The sequence below is a fragment of the Schistocerca cancellata genome, chromosome 1, assembly GCF_023864275.1.
Source record: "Schistocerca cancellata isolate TAMUIC-IGC-003103 chromosome 1, iqSchCanc2.1, whole genome shotgun sequence".
Classification (NCBI taxonomy): domain Eukaryota; kingdom Metazoa; phylum Arthropoda; class Insecta; order Orthoptera; family Acrididae; genus Schistocerca; species Schistocerca cancellata.
The window spans coordinates 305,218,253-305,241,416 of NC_064626.1; the positions used below are offsets into that span (position 1 = coordinate 305,218,253).

The 23,164-nt window shown below is 36.1% G+C and overlaps 1 protein-coding gene across 2 annotated transcripts in view; it reads right to left on the minus strand.

Annotated features, from left to right (window-relative positions):
- Window positions 1–2,079: 2,079 nt before the first annotated feature.
- The window catches only part of LOC126172583 (protein abrupt), a 133,753-nt gene continuing 112,668 nt past the window's right edge, over window positions 2,080–23,164 (minus strand). For both annotated transcript variants that reach the window (XM_049920894.1, XM_049920895.1), the window contains exons 4-5: window positions 19,722–20,337; window positions 2,080–9,043 (exon numbers count right to left, since the gene is read on the minus strand). In XM_049920894.1, the coding sequence (XP_049776851.1) occupies window positions 8,583–9,043; window positions 19,722–20,337 (1,077 nt within the window). In that variant the 3' untranslated portion in view covers window positions 2,080–8,582. The remainder of the gene's footprint in view (window positions 9,044–19,721; window positions 20,338–23,164) is intronic.

Sequence of the window (23,164 nt, forward strand, 5' to 3'; positions counted from 1 at the left end):
AAAGTCATTTGAAAATAGTACTTCTGCTTAGTCTGTCAACTGCAACAACTGCAAAGAGACATGAAATAACACCACAAATGGCTGGATTCTAAACCAGGTAATTTTGAATACAATTTCCTCACTGTGTCAATTTTTTTAAACTAGCTTTCTGTTTATTGTAACATCTACACTCTTAATTTTTATGCATGCACACAACAAAAATATCTGTAAAGACTGAATTACCAATTAATTAAGACAGGCCACATATAATAAATAATAGTAGGTCACTGACCAAGTTTGTTGCAACAGATATAATGAAAGAGATTCAAGCCTCTGCTCTTACAGCTGACTCTACAAATATTTATTTAAACTGATTTTCAAGTGGTCGTATAAATGGAGTTATAACAAAATGAACACAAAACAGTATTTGTTATTACTCTCAGCAAAATGGGCTGTCTTCACTGCTGGAACACATACACTTTGTTACATGCTGCTCATTTTTATTATGCAATGTCATCACTTCCCTTCATGTCATTGGCATTATTTCCATTAAGGTGGTTTCGGCCATTCCAAGATGATGAATAAATAATAATTTAGATTATGTATGTTATGAGACAATTAAACCACGATTCACAATATAAGCAAACAAGGAAAGGGAAGAAAAGCAACCATTTCCATTTCAAAGAATCCACTCCATTTGCCTTTAGCCATTTATGGAAACCACACATCATCTAAATCTAAATGACCGGACGGAGACAGTTTTGGACATTCTAGAACCTAAAAAATCTTGATAGTTCTTTAAAAGAAAAAGCTGAACTTGGTCAGTTTAAACTTCTAAGTTATAGCAAACAGATAACATGCTCTTGAATGTTGCTGTGGTAGTACAATGGAAGCAGACTTACCAAAGCTTTAATGTCACTTATGATTAAATTATATATCTCCAGTGAAAAAAAAAAAAAAAAATGTTTTTATTCCTGAGATATTGTGGATTACATTTTCATAACCCCCCCCCCCCCCCCATAAAAGAGCACCACGTAAGTGAATTTGTTTCCACTTAAACAATTCCTGAACAGAACATGTTTTTTTAGAAAATACAAATATTAAATAACCAATTACTTTCATTCACTCAAGTAGTTTGGTTTTTTTTATCAGCATCAGATATTAGTCACTGGGAAGAAGGACCATAAAAGGGATAAGAGTATACTACAAAATCGGGCTATAAACATTTTTATACAGTTAAAATATATGGACATCAAAACAAATGGTAAGGTATAAGAAAAGTTCACAAATCCCAAACAACATGTCTCGTTGTAGTTCTTATAGCTTTTATCTTAAGCCACTTTCCACTCACAGTGTATATTAAAAACGCTTTTGGAACTTTTCCATGAATTCAGTTTTGGAAGAGGGTGTGATTATGACATACATTCTCTCTTCTTTCTGCATTATCCACTATAGAAAAAATTACTGTGCCTGAAAAATACTATTCAGACTATCCGGATCAAAACTGTGGTGTCAAATAAAACAGAAATGTATTTTAATAAACAAAAAGTCATTGCCAACCATAGTTACTTTTCACAACAAAAGCGTGTCATAAAGGTAACCAGCATGGAGGTGACTATGGTGAATAATTTATGCAGTCTGCAATTTGCTGAACTAGTCACAGATGAAGGAATTGCAATGCAGTGACATTTAGAAAACAATATTTCTCATTTATTTATCCATTTCCACACATTTTGGTGTTAGTCATCGCCAGAATCTCTATATAAAAAATAAATACAACTATAATACAAATATGTGGAGGCACGTACAGCTAGCATACAGAACTGTCATGGTTTTTGCTGTTATATTTTATGGGCATTCCACTCACAATTGTTGTTGATATAACCATAATCTTTTGTTATTACTTGCCCATCACCTACCCATCCCCCCCCCCCCCACACACCCCTCCCTCTATACCTCCCTCATCTCTTTGTCCTCCTCCCCTCCCTCCAGGGCATATCTATAAAAAAATTAAATTAAATTAAAAAAAGTGGTACAATAAAATTCAAAGTATTCAGGTACGTTTTAAAGTTACACAGTTACCTCTAACTTTGATTGATAAATTTTATTATTGTTTTAATACTGCTATCCAGTTATATTTTAAATGGTATTATTAGTTTGTATGTGTGGCTGTATATGAGGTAGCTTTTTTATTGTTATCATAATTTGACAATTCATATTTCTGAAGCTATTCACTGTACATATGCTACTTAGTAATAAAGTATTTCTTTTCATAAATGTTTCAGACGTTGGCCAATTATGTGCCATATGTTAAAATAATTTAACTTTTTGGCCATTGCACTAGTTCAATTTTATTCATACAGATTATACAATGTCACTGACATCTTATTTTACAGTTATAAATAGTTAACTGTATTTTTCTTGTTCTTCTTGGGTGGCACTGGTTGTCAGCAAGACTGTACTGTGGCACCACTTAGTGATGACACTCTCTGTACTCACAGTTTGAATTCTGTCAATCTGCACATGTTTGTCGCAAAACAACCATGTTAATATGTAATCCTCTGCTTTTTATCTCAACCAGGGAAGTAGATATATTTTGTAAAATTTGGATGTTTCTAGTTTTCGTGTACCGTATGGCTCCATTTTGCTACATGTGTCTTAGCTGTAATTATTTGATATATCTTCTGTTTGTTATATGTTTGCCCCAAGCACCTCCATATGTTTGTATCCATTTTTATATACAAATTCTGAAGATGGCTAACACTGTAATGCATAAAAATTTATTAATAAATCAAGGAATATTGGTTTCTAGTTTTTCCCTGTATTCATCTGTGACCAATTGAGCATATTGTGGACTATGTAAATTATAGTTACTTTTGTTAGGCCACACACAAGTCATAGGTTACTAACTTTGTTTTAGAATTTTCATGTTGATATCTCATTATGAGAAATCAGTACTATGCAGATTGCATAAATGAGGGAGCAACCTTCTAAAGCAGCTGAGATTGACAAGACTGGTAGTGAAGAATAATAAAATGCAATAAAAACTACAACTTTTGAGACTTAATTTTAAGCATACACAAAGCATGAACAATTAAATATGAATTTTCCCAGAACCAGCTATTCACTGCATTATAATAAGATACTTCCTGCATTTGCAGAATTCATAACAATACAAGTACTAGTTAAAATTAACAAAGTTCTAAAAATTATACATATGTATGTATTATGTAATTAATATAATATGTGAGGAAGACGTGTAACTCATTTTCAGCTTACACGATATCAATCTCTTCTCTAGAAGTATAATTTAAATAACCCTTAATCCTCATAAGTTTTCACTGTTCATGAAAAATACTGAATGACTCTAAATATAACTTTGATTTTTTGTTAAAATTGACTACTTGAATGGTGGGAAGACATATCACTAGTTATGTTGCTCACAATGTGGAGGAAGATGGAGATCCATGTAGTAAAAAGGTCTCTTCCTTCCCTTTAACAGGTCATACACCCCTCACTTGTATTTATCCTCTCCTGTTTCACATTTCTTTATTGCCAACAACCTTGCTTCAGTTTTCAAATAATAAATTTGCGAACTATACAACTGTCCATCAAGGGAATGTCTTTACCTAGGAAAACAAAAATCATGGTCCATCATATACGTATATAACATGTCTGTAAATACTCAGTGATTTGCTACTGTTTTTCTCACTGCTCATCAAAGACAATGCAGTCATCTACATTACAGCAAACAGTTACTTATGGAACAAATTATCATGAAGTTCTTTTCTGCAAATACTATGAAAGAAATTAAACTAAATGTAAGAAAGCAATTAGTAGAATTTTGACAATTTCACACAATGATGCAACAATTTTCTGACTAGAATCTGCTGCTTTGAAAGTGAACACCACTAATAATAATTTGAAATATTATAAAGCTGCATGAGGGAAATGGACATGTATCACTACACAGGAAAATTTAAACATACACAATGTAGAGTGTAAGAAATCTTCAACATTTAGCCAACTTTAGAAACTGTTACAGCTTTTTTTTGTTTCTCTGAAACAGGAAAGTAAAGACTGAAGCAGATTTGCAAACTGAATCTAATTGAGTGTACCTATATTCAAAGATAAAAAAGCTCTATAGAACATGATCAGATGACGTTTAGAATACAGTGACAAAGAAATTAAAAAAAGGAGGCAACTAGAAAAACAAGATCAAAGATTTTAAATGTGAAGTACAAGTAAAACGACATGGCAACAAAGCCTTTTTTCCAGTACATAGCATATTTCACTGAGAACTAAGCCAAATATTAAAGAAACCATGCTTATTTTGGTGACAGACGTGTAGAAGAGACAAATTCACTAAATGAAAAAGAAATAAAAAGCTGATAATCAATTAAGGATAAAGTCTTTAAGAATGAAGATGAATTTTATATTCACATTTTATGGGGATATATTTGAAATTGTTGCTATGCATTGTAGTTGTGGTATGTATCTAAAGGAAACATTTGTATGGAAGCAGAGTAACAATTAGCAATTTATTGACTTTAGAATGTATTGAAGTACCGTATGTGACTAATAAGAACATTATGAACCTAAAAATTCATGCAACTTTGAATACTATCACAGGTTCTCTTCTCAGTTGTTAGCAATTTTTTTTTGTCAATCTCAAGTCTAAGTGTGTCTCGCAGTTGCACAGAACTCTATGTCCATTGTCAATTGTAGTTGTAGCGGTGGTAGAGGGTGGAGAGTAACAGTGACAGCAGTTATTATAATAAAAATAATTTTAATATTACATGTGGCATTAAAAACATCTTGCACAATGTGGCAAAATAATAATAACAATACCAATAATAATAATTATAGTAATAATAAAGGTTGTAGATGGATTTGAAGAGGTAAGATGGACCACTGATGTAATTCACAAAATTTCCATGGCAGTTAAAGATGAAACAGAATCAACACCAATTGGGTAGGGGACAGACTCTTAGAAAAGAGAAAAGATAAAGGTCACTTTGCTAGGTACTGTGTCTACCATGGATAAAAGACACCAGTAAGTACAGAAAGAAATATGACTGTGCACTACTTTAATATGCTTCAAGTACTTTAAAGTACTTGCTCTCTATTTTTAATGTGGAGTAGTCATAAACTGAAAGCCCATTTAACTACTTTTATTTATAGTTTACAATTCTACTTTCATTATTAAGTGTAACAGCCAACTATTAGACTAGCTAAGGGGAAGATAATTTTTCTTCTTGTTTTAAGAGATAATAAACCTGTTTTTCAGTCAAATATCATGAAACAATTATTCAAGGAACATAGCTACCTCTAATTTATATTTTTGTAATATAAGTGAAGTATCTTCCGGGGATGCACAGAGCTGCATTAGGCAACTTCTTTACTTTTCCCCCTTCGGCAGGCTTATGTAGGCGCACACATCCGAGAAAGAAAACATAGAAGATAGTTTCTGCAGACAGTAAAGCATATAGAACTTAGCCTCAGAACCCAATTTCGCACTGATTCCTCCATATACTTACAGAACCTAGAGATAATTCACACTGTCACACCATAATAAAATAATATACAGCACAAATTGAAACTGTGATCATAGAGAGAATGAGTAAAATACAACTCTAATTAATGTGGTGACTTTCTAAAAAATAAACAGTGAACATAGTATTTGACATTGATTGTGCAAGCCAATGTCTCAATTTATGTCTCACATTGGTAACCAGGTACAAAAACCTGTGGCACATCAAGTAATAAGCAAAAATCTATTTGTATGAAGTGAAGGTTATATGACCACAGGTCTTCCTGGAGCCGTTTCTGGCCAAGTACTTCAAATCTAAATGAATTAATAGAAGTGTGATATAATTCCCAGCCACTCTACCACCTTAGCCACATGGCTGATGCTTCTGCAGAGAAGATATTTCTCCAGGTAACACATAAAGCTCATGTATAACAACATATGTAATACAAACTTTAGTGACAATAAAATTAAACTGAGCAACGCTTGAAATATATAGTACACAGAGTGCAGTGTCTAGAAATAACATGCAATGGTGTTAATAAATCAGACTAGGATTTATTATATTTTGTTTCAGTCATTTAGCTAAAACATTATAAGGCACTGATTCTTGATACATATCTATTAATGAATACTCCCATTAGAGGGACAAAGACTTGCACTAAAGTTCACAGTGTGGCAGCTTTGACTAAAATTGACTAGCGTGACAAGGAACTTGTAACTGTATATCTACAATCACATTTTTCACAAAAAAGTACAAACAGCAAACACTGACATATAATGCAATATATGTACAGCTACAAAATATGAAAATTAAACACACTAACAGGACAATATTTGGTGTGAATGTCATTTCAATTGCAGATGTTATAACAATTACTGTATTCCACTGTGTATAATGCAGATTACACGCACTTCAATAGATCTAAAAATATTTTTATATATAGACCTTTCCAATAACAGATGTAAAGTAAATATCATTCTGTATTTACATTTTTAATTTCACAAACACCAATCAAATTCATATCAACCTTATTACAATAGCATCTCTAAACAAAAAGATCTCCAAAAAGGAGCTATAATAAAATTAATATAGAATATATTCTTTTTCTATTTATTGATAAAGTGGACTGTGGTACCTGCTAAAGCATGAAGTATTATGGTTCTGTAATGTTCCAGCTGAAAGCAGATTCCTTGAAACATGTGGGAAAATGACTGTAGAAATATGTATATGGACAGGCTTTCTACTACTGTCATTATATTAATTGATGATGAGAAGGAAAAAATGACATCTCTAGTGGAGAAGGTGAGGAAATGTGCTTCCAAAATGTTAAAGTTGAGGAGGTCAAAGCTGTGAAAATTACAGAAAGAGGGATGTAATATCAAAGAAGCAGGATTCGAGAACTGAGTCCAAAGAAGTATATGCAATATGCTCAAATATGCATAACTGTGATATTAAACGGCAAATTTTGTAACACTATAAGCAGTGTAATTAAATATGAGCTCTGTGGAAATGCCTCAGATTTTTGCACAGAACTGGGCTTCAAACAAGGAAAGATAGTATGTTATTTTATCTAGACAATTTGATTTTAATTTGCTGGATACTATGAGTCATGATGCGTGAACATCAAAATATAGTTGTGAAAATGGTATACTACAGCAGATATTTATTCAAATGGATTTACTTCAAATGGACAATGGTTTGGACAAGAAATAGATTTAAAAATGTTATACCATGAATAAACGCTGATGAAGTGGCAGTGTGGGATAAGAAAAACCAAAGAGAAAGTTGTGAGGAATATTTAACTGTTGGCAGATATGAGTGAAGTGCATGAAGGTACTTCAGTTGTACGGATAATGAAGTGTAATGCTGTTGCTATCCCTTTCTCAAATGTAAACACAATGGTGCTCGCACTCTGACAAGGACTGCAGTAGGTCTTCTCAAGTAATACATATCAGATGGCAGAAACAACAGATATGAATAAAAATCAACATAAACTTTAGCTTTTGGAATTAGGTATTCCTTCATCTCCTAAACTAAAGGGAATGGCCTTTTTAATTTATTTGTCCTGTTCCATTGTATGTCTGTTCACCCCAAGTATTGGTTTCTTATTCAATCATTCCACTTCTTCCAACCCCTCCTGTCCTTTAAAGGATGTACGAATTTATGATGTCTGTGTCAACTACCACATAAAACATTTTTTGATGTTTATCTACTTGAACAGTATAAAAAAAAAAAACTTTGTACAAGAATGACAATGATGATTGAAGACAATATAAGTACCTAAGGCTATTTTGTTTTATAATTCTATACATTTTTGTCCACTAATAACATTACAAACACTCTTAATGCAAGACCTCACAGTAAAGAGGATAATTTAATAAGTCGCACATATGACAGCAGTTCTACAAGAAATAATTTTTCTTGGTTAACATTCCCAGTCACTCACAAAATTATGATTTTAGTTATTATAAAATATTTAATAATTTGGCTTAATCCACAGGTACTTTCACATATTGCACAGTAGGCACTATTACCTCTTAAGCGTAATATTTTTTCATAAAAATTTACAGAGAAAATAACATTTTCATTTAGTTTTTGGTGTTACAGTAAAATACAGATATATTAAGGCACAAGTGCGAATGAAAGACTCTTGTTTCTGTTAGCTGTGAATATCAGTATCTTAGAATATATTTGTATATAATAAAGGTGGAAAAACACTTTGGTGAATTCATATTCAAACTTTACTTACACTTCATCTTTTCAAAACACACACACACACACACACACACACACACACACACACACACACACACACTTATTAAAGCATTCCAAACATTATGCTAAAATGCTTAAAAACAATGACATACTAGTTTGTATGTGTATACATAAAATCTTTAACATATAAAGCTCTTTTTAACATTAAAACCAACAAGGAAATGTATTTGGTATTGTTGAAAATGACTTTTACAGATTCCAAGTAAATTATATACAACAATAAATAGTAATTTCCTGCAATCAAGACTCTTCATCTATACTAGTATTGATATATTGTTTCCAGAAATATATCTTTTATGTTGAGACGGGTTTATCATCCTCAGTATTATCTGTTATTTTAGATTTCTTTGATGTGCTTGAAGCACTTCCTCCAGAAATACGAGCATCTTTTATAAGACCCCCAAAACCCACTTTTTCCCGAGCTTCACCAGGGTGCCTATAAGATACATGCTTTCTCAGAGCATCTCGTGACCTGGATATATGACTACAAACACTACATGCATAATTAACATTCTGATGTGTTTCCAGATGGACACGCAAATTATACTGGTTGCTTAGCTGTTTACCACAAACAAAGCATGTGGCATATAGCTTGCTAGTGTTGCTTGTAGTGGGATTTGGGAGATAGAATTTACTAAATTGGCCAGATGAAGCTTTCAGTTTCAAACTGGTTAAAGCTGTGTTTGAACTATGTTGCATTCTGTCTGTGTTACAGACACTTCCACCAGAGTCATCTGAAGGAGGGGACTGTTGCCCTGAAACAAAAATGATTAATGACTATCCTGTTTAAGTTGTTGTTATATAACATATCCTTAAACTGTGTTTAATAATTTTAGAAAGTAATAAAGGAAAGTTATACTGTAAGTGAAGAATACAATGTCTTCTTTGTAGTAATTGATACAATATTTATCAGAATCCTTCCGATCGTAATTTGCTTCAAAAATGTTGTGCATTTACAATGTATGAGACATTTAGAGTTACTGAAAATTTGAACGTTTCTGTATACTGTTTTATTACATTCTACAGAAAAAAAATTCCTAAAAGTATGCACGATAAACTTCATTTCATGTTAAACAATATAGGTAAATATTACTTTGGCATGAAACTCTAAAGAGAATAAGGCAAATAACGTGTTTTGCAATTCTGTAAGCAGTTGTTCCTACACAAATTACCACCTGCTAAATTAAAACAAGACATGGTGATTAAAAGTAGAGCACAGTCCAGATTGGACATGGTAGTGCAGAAAATCAATCATGGTATTTTCAAGAAAGGAAGGAAAACCTATATCTGGATGGCCAAACAGGGATCCATCTGTCAATATTCCAGAATGAAACTCTAGTGCCTGCTTCCTCAATCATACATGTGATGGATTATGGCAGTGCAGGAACTTCATTAAGAGCCTTGGACCAAGAGAAACATAGCAAGTGAACTGTCACATTGTCGATATAGAAGTATGTAAGAGTATACATAAATTCATGATTCCTTCTAACTATAGCTGTTGTTTTAAATTCAATCACAGTTTTTATGCTTAGCCTAAATTATAAATTTAATGCTCTTAGAAATGCACAATATAATATCTATCCAAAGAATGGTACACATTTTATATATTTTCCATACATAATGATTACTGGAATAGAGCACATCAGCTGTTGCATAAAAAGAGGAAAGGAAGAAAGATATGCTGTGTACTTCACTACTTATGAAGAATCAGCAAACGGTCCATTTTGTCACAGTGTCAAATTTTTGTTGATATCCATTTATTCCTATGACAAATGAAAAGATATCATAAGTGTATTAACCTATACTACTATCTAGTTAGTTATTAGGATTCAAACATTTCCTAGCCACTAAACTGGTAGCTTTCAATCAACGTAGCTACTTCCATGACAATAATCAATGTCTGAAAATATAATGTAGGGTGGATAGATAAAAAAAAAGAATCTACTCACCAAATGGCAGCAAGAGAATACACATATAAAGGATATGGAAGTAGGCTAGCTTTTGGAGCCATTGGCTCCATCTTCTGTCAGATGGGCTGATGGGAAAAGAAGGAGGATGAAGGAAAAGGACTGACAAGGGGGAGAGTTACAGAAAAGTCACACATATCCTGGGCCAGGGGAGACTTACTGGGAGGGATGCGATAGAAAGATTGACTGTTGATGCCTGCAGTGAATAAGTGCAGGTAACAAGTCTTTCCCTCTCATCCATCCAATAAGTCCCCGTGCCCAGGGTTCTTGATGAATTTTCCATAACTCTTCTCATTTCCTAAGCCTTGCCAGTCCTTTTCCTTCATCTCTCCTTCTTTACCTTAAGCCTTTCTGCAAGAAATGGGAGCCACTGGCTCCAAAAGTTTGCACATTTCCATATCATTTATAAGTGTTTCCTCCTGCCACTGCTTAGCGCATAGTGTTTGTTCTTTTGAAGCAACAGACACCACACATCCATAAAATTACCGAATGCTCCGGGTGGCCAAAAGTGATCACACGTACAGAGACAGTTTGTTCATCATGGTTGTGTGTGAGGAGCTTCGTTTGGAGGTAAACATGACTGATGTTGAAAGAAGCCACCAAGTATGACGCAGGCTGCCAGGAACCACAAACCTCAGGCCCACAATAGTTCAATTTCTTTCATATAAAAGAAAAAAAATGTGGGAATGTTTAGCTAAAGAATGAAATTCACCAAGACAGGAAGTACTGTCAGTGAACACTAAAAGACTAAAATTGTTAAATACTGTCATCTCACAAATATGGCTGCAAAGTGTAGTGACTCAGAGTAGCAAGATTGTAGTGAAGATTTTATATGAGACATATCCCAACAGAAAGACATTAAATGAATTTTTGTGAGTCACAATGAATCACACTTTAGTGTTTGTTGATTGTGTTTTTAAAGCTTCCTCAACTGCTATACTTCATTTTATTCTACAACTATCATTCTACTTAGTATTGACCTATTATATTGACACCAATCTCCTCAACCTGCTCTTTCGACCATATAGTTTTCATTTTCCTCACAACTACTATCAACTTCTTTGACTGTGGTTTATGTTTTTATATGTTTTACCTCTGTTCCAGGGTAAGTTTTTTTCTGAATCCTTTAGTCAGTTTTATTTGAAGCTTTCCCTCTGCCACTTCTTAATCGCTGATTAAGGCAAACAGAAGCACTCTCAATGGCATCTATTACTCCACATTGTTGACATACACTCCTTGTCACTGCACAGTGCACTCCTCTTCGATACACCTTACTAGCCAGTCCCTCATTTACCAAAGCCTGCAGATGATCACAGTCTACAGCCTGGACAACCATAACAGAAATCTGCTTCAGCAAATAAGGATCATTGTCTCCCTCCTCCCTCAGTCTCCTGAGATAAGGGCAGCACAGGTAAGTCTTCAGTCAGTCACAATAGAACACACCAGTGAACTGCTTGTCACTCATACCGATCTGTAGCTATTAATGGCTCATTTTAATGCATTTTACAGCGTGTTCTACCAGTTGAAATTCCACATAATTCTTCTGTTGAACACATGACCAAACAAGCATCTCCTTGGGCTATACCTATCTTACATGATTTCCAGAAGGCTTTTAACACACATCACATGTTGCTTCCTATCCAACTGTGTGCCTACGGTATATCATCTCAGCTGTGTGACTGGAGTCAAGATTTCTCGTTACAAGGGTCACCGTTCGTAATAAATAAAGGGAATTCATCTAGTGAAACTGAAATTGTATCAGAGGTTTCACAGTAAGTGTTAAAGGTCCTCTGTTGTTCTTAATCTATGTAAACAATTTAGAAGATTCCTGAGCAGTTCTCTTTGATGGTTTGCAGATGATGTCATTTTATCATCAAGAAATCAAATCAATTAGAAAATGATGCAGACAAGACACTTGCATGATACAAAAAGTGTTAGTTTACCCTTAACAATAGAAAAAACATGAGGTTCTCCAAATGACTACTAAAATAAAAATTCTGTTCAATTTCAGTTACAGGATAAATCAGACAAATTTCAAGGTTGTTGATTCAATTAAATACCTAGGGAGCACAATTGTGACCAATTTAAACTGGAACTTTCACATAGAAAATGTGTGTAAGGGAAACCAAAGATTTCATTTTATTGGTAGAACACTTTGAAGATGCAACAAATTTACTAAAGTGATTTTCTACACTATGCTTGCTCATCCTCTTCTGAAGCATTATTATGCAGTATGAAATTCTTACCAGACAGAAGTGACAGAGGACACTGAAGAAGTTCAAAGACGGGCAACTTGTTTTGTATTACTGTAGAATGGAGGAGAGAAATACATGGATACGATACGCAAGTCGTGGTGGCAATAATTGAAACAAAAGCATTTTTCATTGTGGCAGTATATTTTCACAAAATTAAAATTTTCAAGTTTCTCCCCTGAATGCCAAAGTATTTTGTTGACTCCCACCTAAAGAGACGATTATAATAAAGTAAGTGAAATAATAACTCACACACAAAGATTTAGGTACTTATTTTTCGTGACGTGCTTTTCGATAGTGAAAAGGTAGGGATATGTTCTGGAAGTGGTTCTATGAAACCCCTACCAAACACTTAGATATATGTAGTCTGAGGTTTTCCTAGTGTATATGCTCCTTCCACAGTTCTTGGGTGTACTGCCATATCTGATCGTCAAAAGTCCATGATATTTCAGCAGACAATCACTCTGCCATCATCAGGCAGTGTTGATGAAATGAAGTGTCTGCTGTGGGCTCACAGTATTTATACCTACACAGTTCAGGACTCACTGGGCCCACACTGTGCTTTGTGATGAGGATGTGTGCAGCTGCAATGGTGGAGGGGAAATTCTCAGTTGCCTTCCACCTGCTACCCTTATTACATCTCCGATTCAGGTGTCATATATAACTTGCATGGAGTTAAGTAAGGATTTGCAAGCCTTGTTTAGTTGGAAGCTAGTGTCTCTGTTGATTAAGATATCAGTCACATCATGTTCAATTGCTTCTTGGGAAATGTAGTCTCAAAATTTATTGGTGGTACCCAGGACTTCCATTTGTTGGTAATACATTTTATGAGCAAAGTCAATGCAGTGATCTGCTATTGCAGACTTGTTGGGTAGCAGCAAGTGAGTGTAATGTTAATGTTCTACACACTGTTCTTCAACTGTGTTGATTGTTTGTCCAAAATAAGTTTTTCCACATTCACGTGGAATCTGATATGCCTCCAGTGTTTTGAGACCCAGGTCTGCTTTCACTGCCCCTGATAAACCTCAAGTTTTGGCTGGTGAGCAGAAAACTGGCATTATGTGGTGTTTTCGCTGTGGTCTGCCAATTTTTTATTATACCTTGCCAGCAAATGGTATGAAAGTGGTCTTTTGGAGTACTGGGCACTCTGGCAAGCAGGTGTGTGGAGTGGTACTCTCCACAGTTGATGCAAGTTGGAGATGGCACACATGGAGTATCTGGGTGCAGTGGATGTCCACAGTCTCGACATGTGGTGCTGGAAGTGCAGCGGGAAGATATGTGCCCGAACTTCCAGCACTTAAAGCACCGCATAGGGGGATGGACGTATGGGTTAATGTCACAGTGGTAAGCCATCTTCTTCTACCTAGTTTTCACCTTCCATGTCATTGTTGAAGCTCCATGTCTTTCTTGGAGCTCTTTTGTTGGAGGGCCATCCGAATCTGTCAGTTGCTGTATCTGTTCTCATAGATGGCAGATTCAAGGGGTCGCAGCTCTGCTATCAGACTTCGTTAGTCTGAAATTGTCATCTGCCAAAATTTCATGGACTTTCGACCACCGGGTTCGGCAGCACACCCGAGAACCATGGAACCATTTAAATGTAAATTGCAGAGTAGTGATGTAGATCTAACTCGGATGCTAATGATGGAAGAAGCAGAGTTCATTTTCTTCCAAATAAATGTATCTAGTCAGAAATTATTAACAGGAAAGTAGAAAGTCTATAAATGACCCAAAATCAACATGGCATCAATCTTCCAGTCAGCCTTGTCTGACTAGTAAGTCTCACAATATGAGTATGTAATTACTATATGGGACACAAATACTGATCTGCAGCTCAAATTTCACTCTGCAGAGAATATAAATAGATTATTTCACTCTTAACAATGCTTCTGGATCCAATCCATCACATGCTGTCACCCTGAACATTTGATAGTAAAGCCTGGGAATTTAGTTGCAGACTTATGCACCTTATGTCCTTAAACATTCAGTCAAATTATAGAGTTTTATTTATATATTTCGTATGGCTTTAAATACAGCATCAGATTACATCTGGTACATTTTGAAATTATAGAGTGTTCCTGTTCCATGGCTGACTATGAAATTACGCCAGGTGATGAATAAAGAAGACTCTGCCCATAGAAAAATCAAGAAAAATCCAGCAATTGAAATTTATGAACTAGACAGGCGGCTGTAGCATAAAGTGACGCAAAAAATGCACATTGCCAAAATCAGGCATTCCAGGTCTGTTGTAGACAGAAGGTCAAATTCTGCTGCATTGCAGGGGAAAAAATAAAATAAAATAAAAATTTGTGCAATATAGGCAGAGGAAAGGAAAAGTTTGAAGCTGATTTTCAAGTTCTGGCAGACAAATTGAACAACTTTTTCTCAACAGCAGTCAGCTCTCAAGCTATGATAAATTATCAGTCACAAGGTAGCAACCACAAAACCGATGTATTTCCATACACACAGTACAGAAAGTAATCACAAAAAACCCCTCTTTGGCAGTAGGTAATAACAGAGTTAGCATAGGCAGGATTAAAAATTAATATCCCAGTTCCCACAGAGTTCTTCAGTCTCTATCTTGTTAGTGATACATGTCATATGAAGTGGAAGAAAAGTATAATTCGATCAGTACCCAAGAATGATCACCCAAACCCACCAGGCTACTACAAGCTGATCAGCAAATTACCCACAGCATCTAAAGCATTGGAATACATTGTTCACGAACAGCTGAAAGAGTATATGACATTCATAAAACATACTAATATGGTTTCTGAAAACACACAGCACAGCAGCTACATTAATCAGAGCAACTGGTGATACCAAACATGCCATGGCATGTATGAAACAATCATTTTTACATTGGTTGATTTCAGCAAGGTTTTTCATTACTGTTGATTTCAGTACATTACATATGAAAATGAAACAGCTGAATTTCTCAAAATGGCAGCAGATGGAAATATCTGCACAAAACTGTGGGACACACAATATTTATAATTTACTAGCTGACCCAGCGAACTCTGTTCTGCCTTAAAGCCAATAAATAATCAGATTTTGGATGTTAAGTTCAATTTTTTATTAGGAAATACAAATAAAAAAATTAAGTATTTTAATGATTCTTCATTCTTTATGTTTTTTGGTGCATAGCTTCCACTCTAGACATATGTACCTTGTGATACAAGACTTTTTTGTTTTATTATCAGGCACAAGAACAAACAACGCAGTGGCCTTCCGACCCGTGAACATGCCACATATAATTCACCATGTGAAAAACATGGATTTCCAGATTTAAACCAAAAACTTTCAAGGATTGGCTTTGTGATATGCTAATGGTCATGGCGAATGCAAGACACATTGGAAATTGAAGTCTTTTAAACTCAAATGGCATACCTGTTGGGATCATCGGGATCCTCAGAATGAGAACTTCCTCCTCTTCCTTCGAGTATCATCGCGTAAATAACATTATTCATCAATTTACTTACCACCAAAAGTGTATCGTTGCACAGTTTTGGTTGGTTTATGTTTCGAAGCATGATTACTACAGAGCCAACTTTTAGGCGTAAATTGTGCGGTGGTAAGCCAGGCACATCCAAGGAGTTTAAAAATTCAATTGGATAGCTGGTGGCTTCATCTTCATTTGTTACACAGTCAATAGATTTGAATGAATGCATTTTACCAATGATCTCATTCTGAATTATGTAGTTTAGGTCATCTACATCTTTATTCTTAGCCGCTAAAATTGCTCGCTCACTCAACCATTCATTACTTTTGTAGTTAGTAATGATGTTTGGGAATACCTTGTTGATAAGTTTGCCTTTTGATGAGACAAAGTTACAGAAATTATGAGGAAATGAAATCAATCCGCTCGATTCTTCGACAGGTACTCGACCATTACCGATAGTAAGCAATTGCTCAGAGAAATCTTCAGCAGATGTATCATTAAGCAACGAAACTCTCATGTTTGTTGTCAGCTGAAGTTTCTTCACATAGCACCATAGATTTGATGATTTGAGGAAAGCATTTATTTCATCTGCAGCCATTGATCTTGGAAGTACTGGCATTTTGCATTGCCAACTGAGCCGTTTCACGGGCTGCCTCACTTTGCTCTTGTGACTGAGAAGCACAAAGTCGAGCCATACTAACGCGGTGCTCTTCACGGGCAATTTGTTGTTCTTCTTCAGTCCTTTCATTTGCAATGTTTTGTATCCTTGCATTACGGCTTTGTTGAGAAATATTCAATTGTCTTGGTCGCGGCATTGTTAATGATGATTCAAAGAAAATACAAATTATATCTTTAAATTTTTAATTAATGATATATACTGATACTCAACCATAGAAATTTAGCTGTCATTTGCATTTTGTTATTCCATGTCAGATGCGTTTGTGTTATACCACGTTTTATAGTGACGTTTAGCTGACATTTGCATTTTGTTATTCCATACCAGATGCATTTTTGTTATACTACGTTTTATAGTGGTCAAACGGGATAAAAAGTATCCTATGTCCGTCTCCTGGTTCTAAGCTACCTCTCCACCAATTTTCAGCCAATTTTCAGACGGTCCCGCCATCGTTTAGCTGACATTTACGTTTTGTTATTCCATGCCAGATGCATTTTTGTTACACCACATTTTATAGCAGTTGAACGGGATAAAAAGTAACCTATGTCTGTCTCCTGGTTCTAAGCTACCTCTTTACCAATTTTCAGCCAAATTGGTCCAGCCTTTCTTGAGTTATAAATAGTGTAACTAACACGACTTTATTTTATATACATATAGATTTATATAAATTATAATATTTTTTTAAATTAAGTATGTACAGAGTGGATAACAATAAACTGCAAAAACTAAATTGTGTGAAAATATAAGATAGCAGGAGCAAAAATATTGCAGTAAATGTGGCTCCATATACGAGCTGTTTGCAAGGTAATTGTGAATGTCCGGTTATGAGCTCCCAATGACTTCAGTTACAAATATTTTCCTAGGTAGTACAAATATATTTAAAACACAACTTTTTCAGTTATGTCTCCACATAATTGGACTCAAATATTCCTCATGCCCTACCTTTCCTTGCACAGTGTTGGGAAATGTTGTAGATAGTGATGGGAAACCAGTACAATTTACTGATGATTTAAGATGACATGTAATGCGCTGTTATGGTCCCAGATGGATAGGTTGAGCACTGCTTACAGTTTGACCTCCGAAGTCACCTCACCTCAATTCTCTGGATCTGTCTGTTTTGAGGTCATCTAAGAAGTGAAGTGTAAAGCACTCTCATCAATACAGTTGTACTGGAGCAGTGAACTGCACAATTCTTTCAAGATATAAGAGATGATCAGATGTTTGAAAGAATTTGAAACTCATTGCAGAGATTGAAGAATTTGAAACTCATTGCAGAGATGAGTGCAGTATTGCCTACAAATGTGAGGATGACACATGGAACACTTGCTTTATAGGTACAAGTGTATAGTAAACTGTAATGTGTAATGCATTGAATTATTATTGTATTTCTGCTTAAGGTAGGTCTTGAGTGAAATTGAAGCTCAATTAGATATGGATTAAATAAAAATGTTTCATACATTTATACAAACTATGGCAATATCTGATACTGAAGTCAGTGGCGGCTTGTGAACACATACATGCAATTATCTCAGAAATGGCTCATTTGTGGACCCATGTTCACTAGATTGTTTTCACTTCTGTTAACACACACTTTCATCCACATCAGTTTCACTACTAAATATGATAAAGCCTATAAACAAATTTTGCAGTTCAGTACTCCTGGCACCCCTTTCAGCTTGGCACTGCAAATAACCCCTTATGTCACTTAGGCCTTAAAACAGCCCTACGTATGATACTACTCACATATATTTACATGACCTGAGTGACTTCAATTACACATCATCAGTTATTAGAGGACACTACATATTTATGTCCAAACAAAGTGACTAACTTAATATTTCTCTATATTAAGGACTAGTTGCTAATCTCTGTGTCACACTGATAATTTGTCATGGAATGAAGATCAGAATTTAAATGCCCCAATGACAACTTAATCATTAGAGGAAAAAGTTCGGTTGGACAAGGGTGAGACAGGAATGGAGCCATGACTTATTTAAAGAAACCATGTCAACATTTCATTGAAGTGATTTCAGGAAATTTAAAACTGCCTGACTACAAACAACGAAGCACTCAAAAGATGTAGTCAGATGCGAAAATAACTTTGTACACATACACACAATTGGCAGGCATGTGCATAATTAGAGTTGCATTTCTCTCTGACAACTGGAACGGCTACAGAGTGCATTAGTGTTGTTTATGTTTAGTGTTGTTACCACGCCTGGTAGGGCACATATTGTGCAAGAACTACGTCAGATATTGAGTGATCACTGTCAAGGACAAGGAGATGTGAAGTACTTGCGTGAGATAGCATTATCAACTCCAGAGTTTGAAAGGGGCTCCATCACGGGTCTTCATTGGCCAGCTGGTTGAGCTGTGCAACATACAGATTTGTGAGGCATTTGGATGAGACAATGCTCTAAAGTTGGGCTGCTTGGGAGCATGAAGGAAGGCATCATCGTCACCAATGTTCCAGTCAGCTACAGTTGACCACAAGGGAGGATTGTCATGCTGTGCACCAAGTGTATTATAGCTCCTTCACATCTGTGCCTGTCATCCAAGAATATGTAACTAATTCCCTGCAACATTCTGTGTCATCCAATACCACTGGTGGGAAACTAGCAGAAGCTGGACTAGGGAATGACGTACCTCGCACTAGCTGCCATTAGCACCACAATGCATATGGTTGTGTTTTGGGTGGTGGTATGACTGAGAAACATGGGTTGCTGATGAATGGCATTGAAATGCGTTCAGAAGTGAACTGCAGTTCTGCATTACCCTGGATGACCATCATTGGCGGTTATGGAGGTGATCTGGGAAGAGGTCCCATTCTTCCGACATTTTGGAGAGGCACAGCAGTTTCAGTCCTCATGTCATGGTGTGGGAAGCCATTGGATATGACTTAAGGTCATGGCTGGTAGTGATTGAGAGAATTCTGACAGCACTCTGGTACATTCTGAACATCATGGATCCTCAGGTGTTACCTCTTTAGAAAAGATCAAATTAAACTAGTTTCTACTTACGTATTATACATCAGATGATACTAATAAAAAGAACTATAACAATCAAGTTTAGTAATAAATATCTGTATGAAGAACGTACCCAATATAACATCCATTTCATTACTGTACAACTGATGTTTTTCATTAGCGCTACTGGAGTGAGAAACTCTCGCTGATGATTTGTAATCAGATTCTACAAAAACATCCAGCGTTTCCTGAGTATTATTCATCTCACTGGTGTCCATTTCAGTCTCAACCTTAATTTGAGACATTGATTCTTGTACAGAACTAAGACTTGGAATTGCAGATGATGTCTTGTCCTTAGCATAGCTTGCCCCGTCTTTGTCATTGAGAGATGCTGAGCTACTTGTATACTCAGGTGTCTGTAACTCAGAAAAATGCTCCAATGTATCAGTGGCTGCCTTGCAATTCCCTAATTCATGCTTTATTCCACTACTGTGCTGTATACTTGCATCATCTTTAGAGTGCTGGGCTGTCAATGTTCGCCTGTTGGGGAATCCACACTTACTGTCATTTCTGCCCTTCTGATATTGTGAATTGTTAGCAACAGATTCTGCCTGCAAGGGCTGTAGTCCACACTGGTCACTACTTCCTTCTGCATTCATAATGTCTGTCCCTCCAGGTGTCTGCATAGATAACCTCGAACGTTTCATCTGTCCACAATTTTCCTTTCTTGGAACAGTATTTTTTCCACCCTGAAAGCAGATGAGGAAAATTCATCACACTTCAACAGATAAATTGCAAAATGTAAGTATAGAAACATGGAAATATAAGCAGGCAGGAAGACATATACATAACATTTATAATTCGTGTGTTCGAAAGCACATAGGGGAAGGAAAAGGGGGGGGGGGGGGCGTCTATATCAAATGAGTTGTTGAAGTCAGAGTTTGAAAATGATTACAGCAACATACACAGATAAGCCAAAACAGTATGGCCATTGCCCACTGTGACATTTGATGCCACTTGGTGGCATTGTGGGCACATGACACAGCTACAGAAGTATTTAAGCAGAGGCGACACGAACAGGGGATCACCCTAGTGAAGATATGAGCTGCAAATGGGGAAATCGATTGAGATTATTAATACATAGAGACTGTGAAGGATTATTTTGAAAATGGCAATGCTGGTCGAATGTTCACCTATGAAAAGAGGTAGAAGGACAGTGAAACTACCACTTGGCACTAAATGGTTGGATGTCCACAACTCTTCACAGAACATAAAGTATGCTCTGTAAAGCAGGACAGATGGTGATCTGTGGCAACTCTGGTGAAAGAGCAAAATGCTGAGGCTCGCACAAGTGTTTCGGAGCATACTGTTCATTGTATTGTATGCAGCAGACCATCCCTACTTGATCACACGTTGACCCAATGACATCATCAATTGTGATTGCAGTGCGCATGAGACCATTGGGATTTGACCAATGATCAATGCAAACGTGTTGGTATAACATTTTTGCTACTCTAGGCCAATGATCATCTCCACAGACGCTGTCATTGAGGTGAACTGCGGCTCAAAACTTGCATTGTGTCATAGACATGGCTGGTGGGAGCAGTATTATGCTATGGGAGACGTTCTACTGGTCTTGCACGGGACATGTGGTTGTAATCGAAGACACGGTGACAGCTGCAAACCATCTGCATCCCTTCATGCTTTACGTCTTCCCTGACAGCAATGTCATCTTTCAACAGTATAATTATCTGTGTCTCAGAGCCAGAACAATGCTACAGTAGTTTGAGAAGCATTACAGTGAACTCACATTGATGGCCCGGCGACCAAATTTACCTGATGTAAATCCTATGGAACCCATCTGTGTCGCTACTGGGCACCATCACCATGAATGCAAATCAGTGGGCATGCAATAATGCAGATTATGAAATCTGTGCATAGACACCTTAATGCCGCATAACTCCACAAACCTTCCATCAAACTGTCAGATCCCTGATACATAGAATCAATGACGTATTCTGTTCCATAGATGGACAAACAAGCATTTAAGCAGATGGCCATAATGTTTTGGCCCATCAGTGTACAAAGGAATGAATAACAGGCTGATTTGAAAATGAAAATGCACTGTTCTGAAACTTCCTGGCAGATTAAAAGTGTGTCAAGTTGGGTCTGAAACCTGTATCTCTTCCTGAAAAAGAAGGAAAGAAGAAATGTTGAAGTTTAACATCTTGTAGGCAAGAAGATCATAACAAATAATGTATAAGCTCAGAATGAATAAGGATGGGCGAAGGAAACCAGCTGTCTCCCTTTCAAAGAAGCCATCCCCTCATTTGTCTTAAATCTAAGGCTGGATGACCAGATAGGCACTTGAACCTAAAATTTTCTGCATGAGAATCCAGCAATGTGCTTACCATTGTGCTAGATACCGCACTGGAAAAGGAAAAGAGGAGTGGTACTGGAAGACTGAAATTCAGTCTATGAGGTAGGTTTCAATAGCGCAAAGAGTATGACACTCCTCACAAAAGGCCATTAAGTCTGAGTTACCAGTGAGAACGCTATTGTTATCTATAAGTAAGTTCCATTTTATTATGCACTTTGGATTGTATAGACTAAACAGATATGCTACAATAATATTGCTTCAAATTCATTGAAGCAGAGAAGATCTGCACAAGGAAAACAATAATTTAGTCCTAGCAATTGATGCCAACACTCATTCATGAAATATTGCTTTATTTGCTAAAACTGGAACAAATTGTACAATTCCAAAAGTTTCTACTTGACTCCACTTATCAGGAATTTGTGGCACCTCTGGTGTAAAGCGCCATATCTTTGAACCCACGGATATTTGACTTACTTTGTCTGTGTGTACTCAGCGTGCTACATTTGTACAGCCATGTTGTATTTGCCTTGTGCATGTGCTTAAATAAATGTTCATTCATCAGCTAAAGTGTGTTATTACCGATCTATGACATGTAATATCCACAAATTAATCATTTCATATATTTACAATATGTTCAATTTGTACACGTGATGGGTAGTCATAAAGTTTTTATTATCACCTCGGAAAAAAAGGTCAAGCTACAACCATTAAACTTGGTGCTAGACCTTCTTTACACATTCAACCCTGAATATGACATATTTCTGAAAGATGGATGATTTAAGGGAGACCTTGGTTTTAGAAGTTGTACAGGGTGTATACGTGGCCAAGGAAAAAAAATTCCTGGGTTTTTCCTGGATTTCCTGATTAAAAATACATTTTCTCCTGGGTGAAAATAAACTTCTTCCGTTTTAGGTGACAGTATTCTCGTCCTCAGCAATGTAAAACTCATCAATCCTTTGAATGCTTACGGTTTTATATACCGACATAGAATTTCCCGAGGGGGGGAACATGTTTTGAAAGACCTTCGATGAGCAGCAACATGTACGCTGTATGTTTTCATATTACGAAGGTATAAATTCGATTCCACTAAACACCGCATGTTACTTTCTGAAGCATTGAAATCGAGATTGCGATGCGCTTTTGTAAGCCAGTCATATCTCATGTCACGTGATCTCACCAGCTGATAACAGCACAGG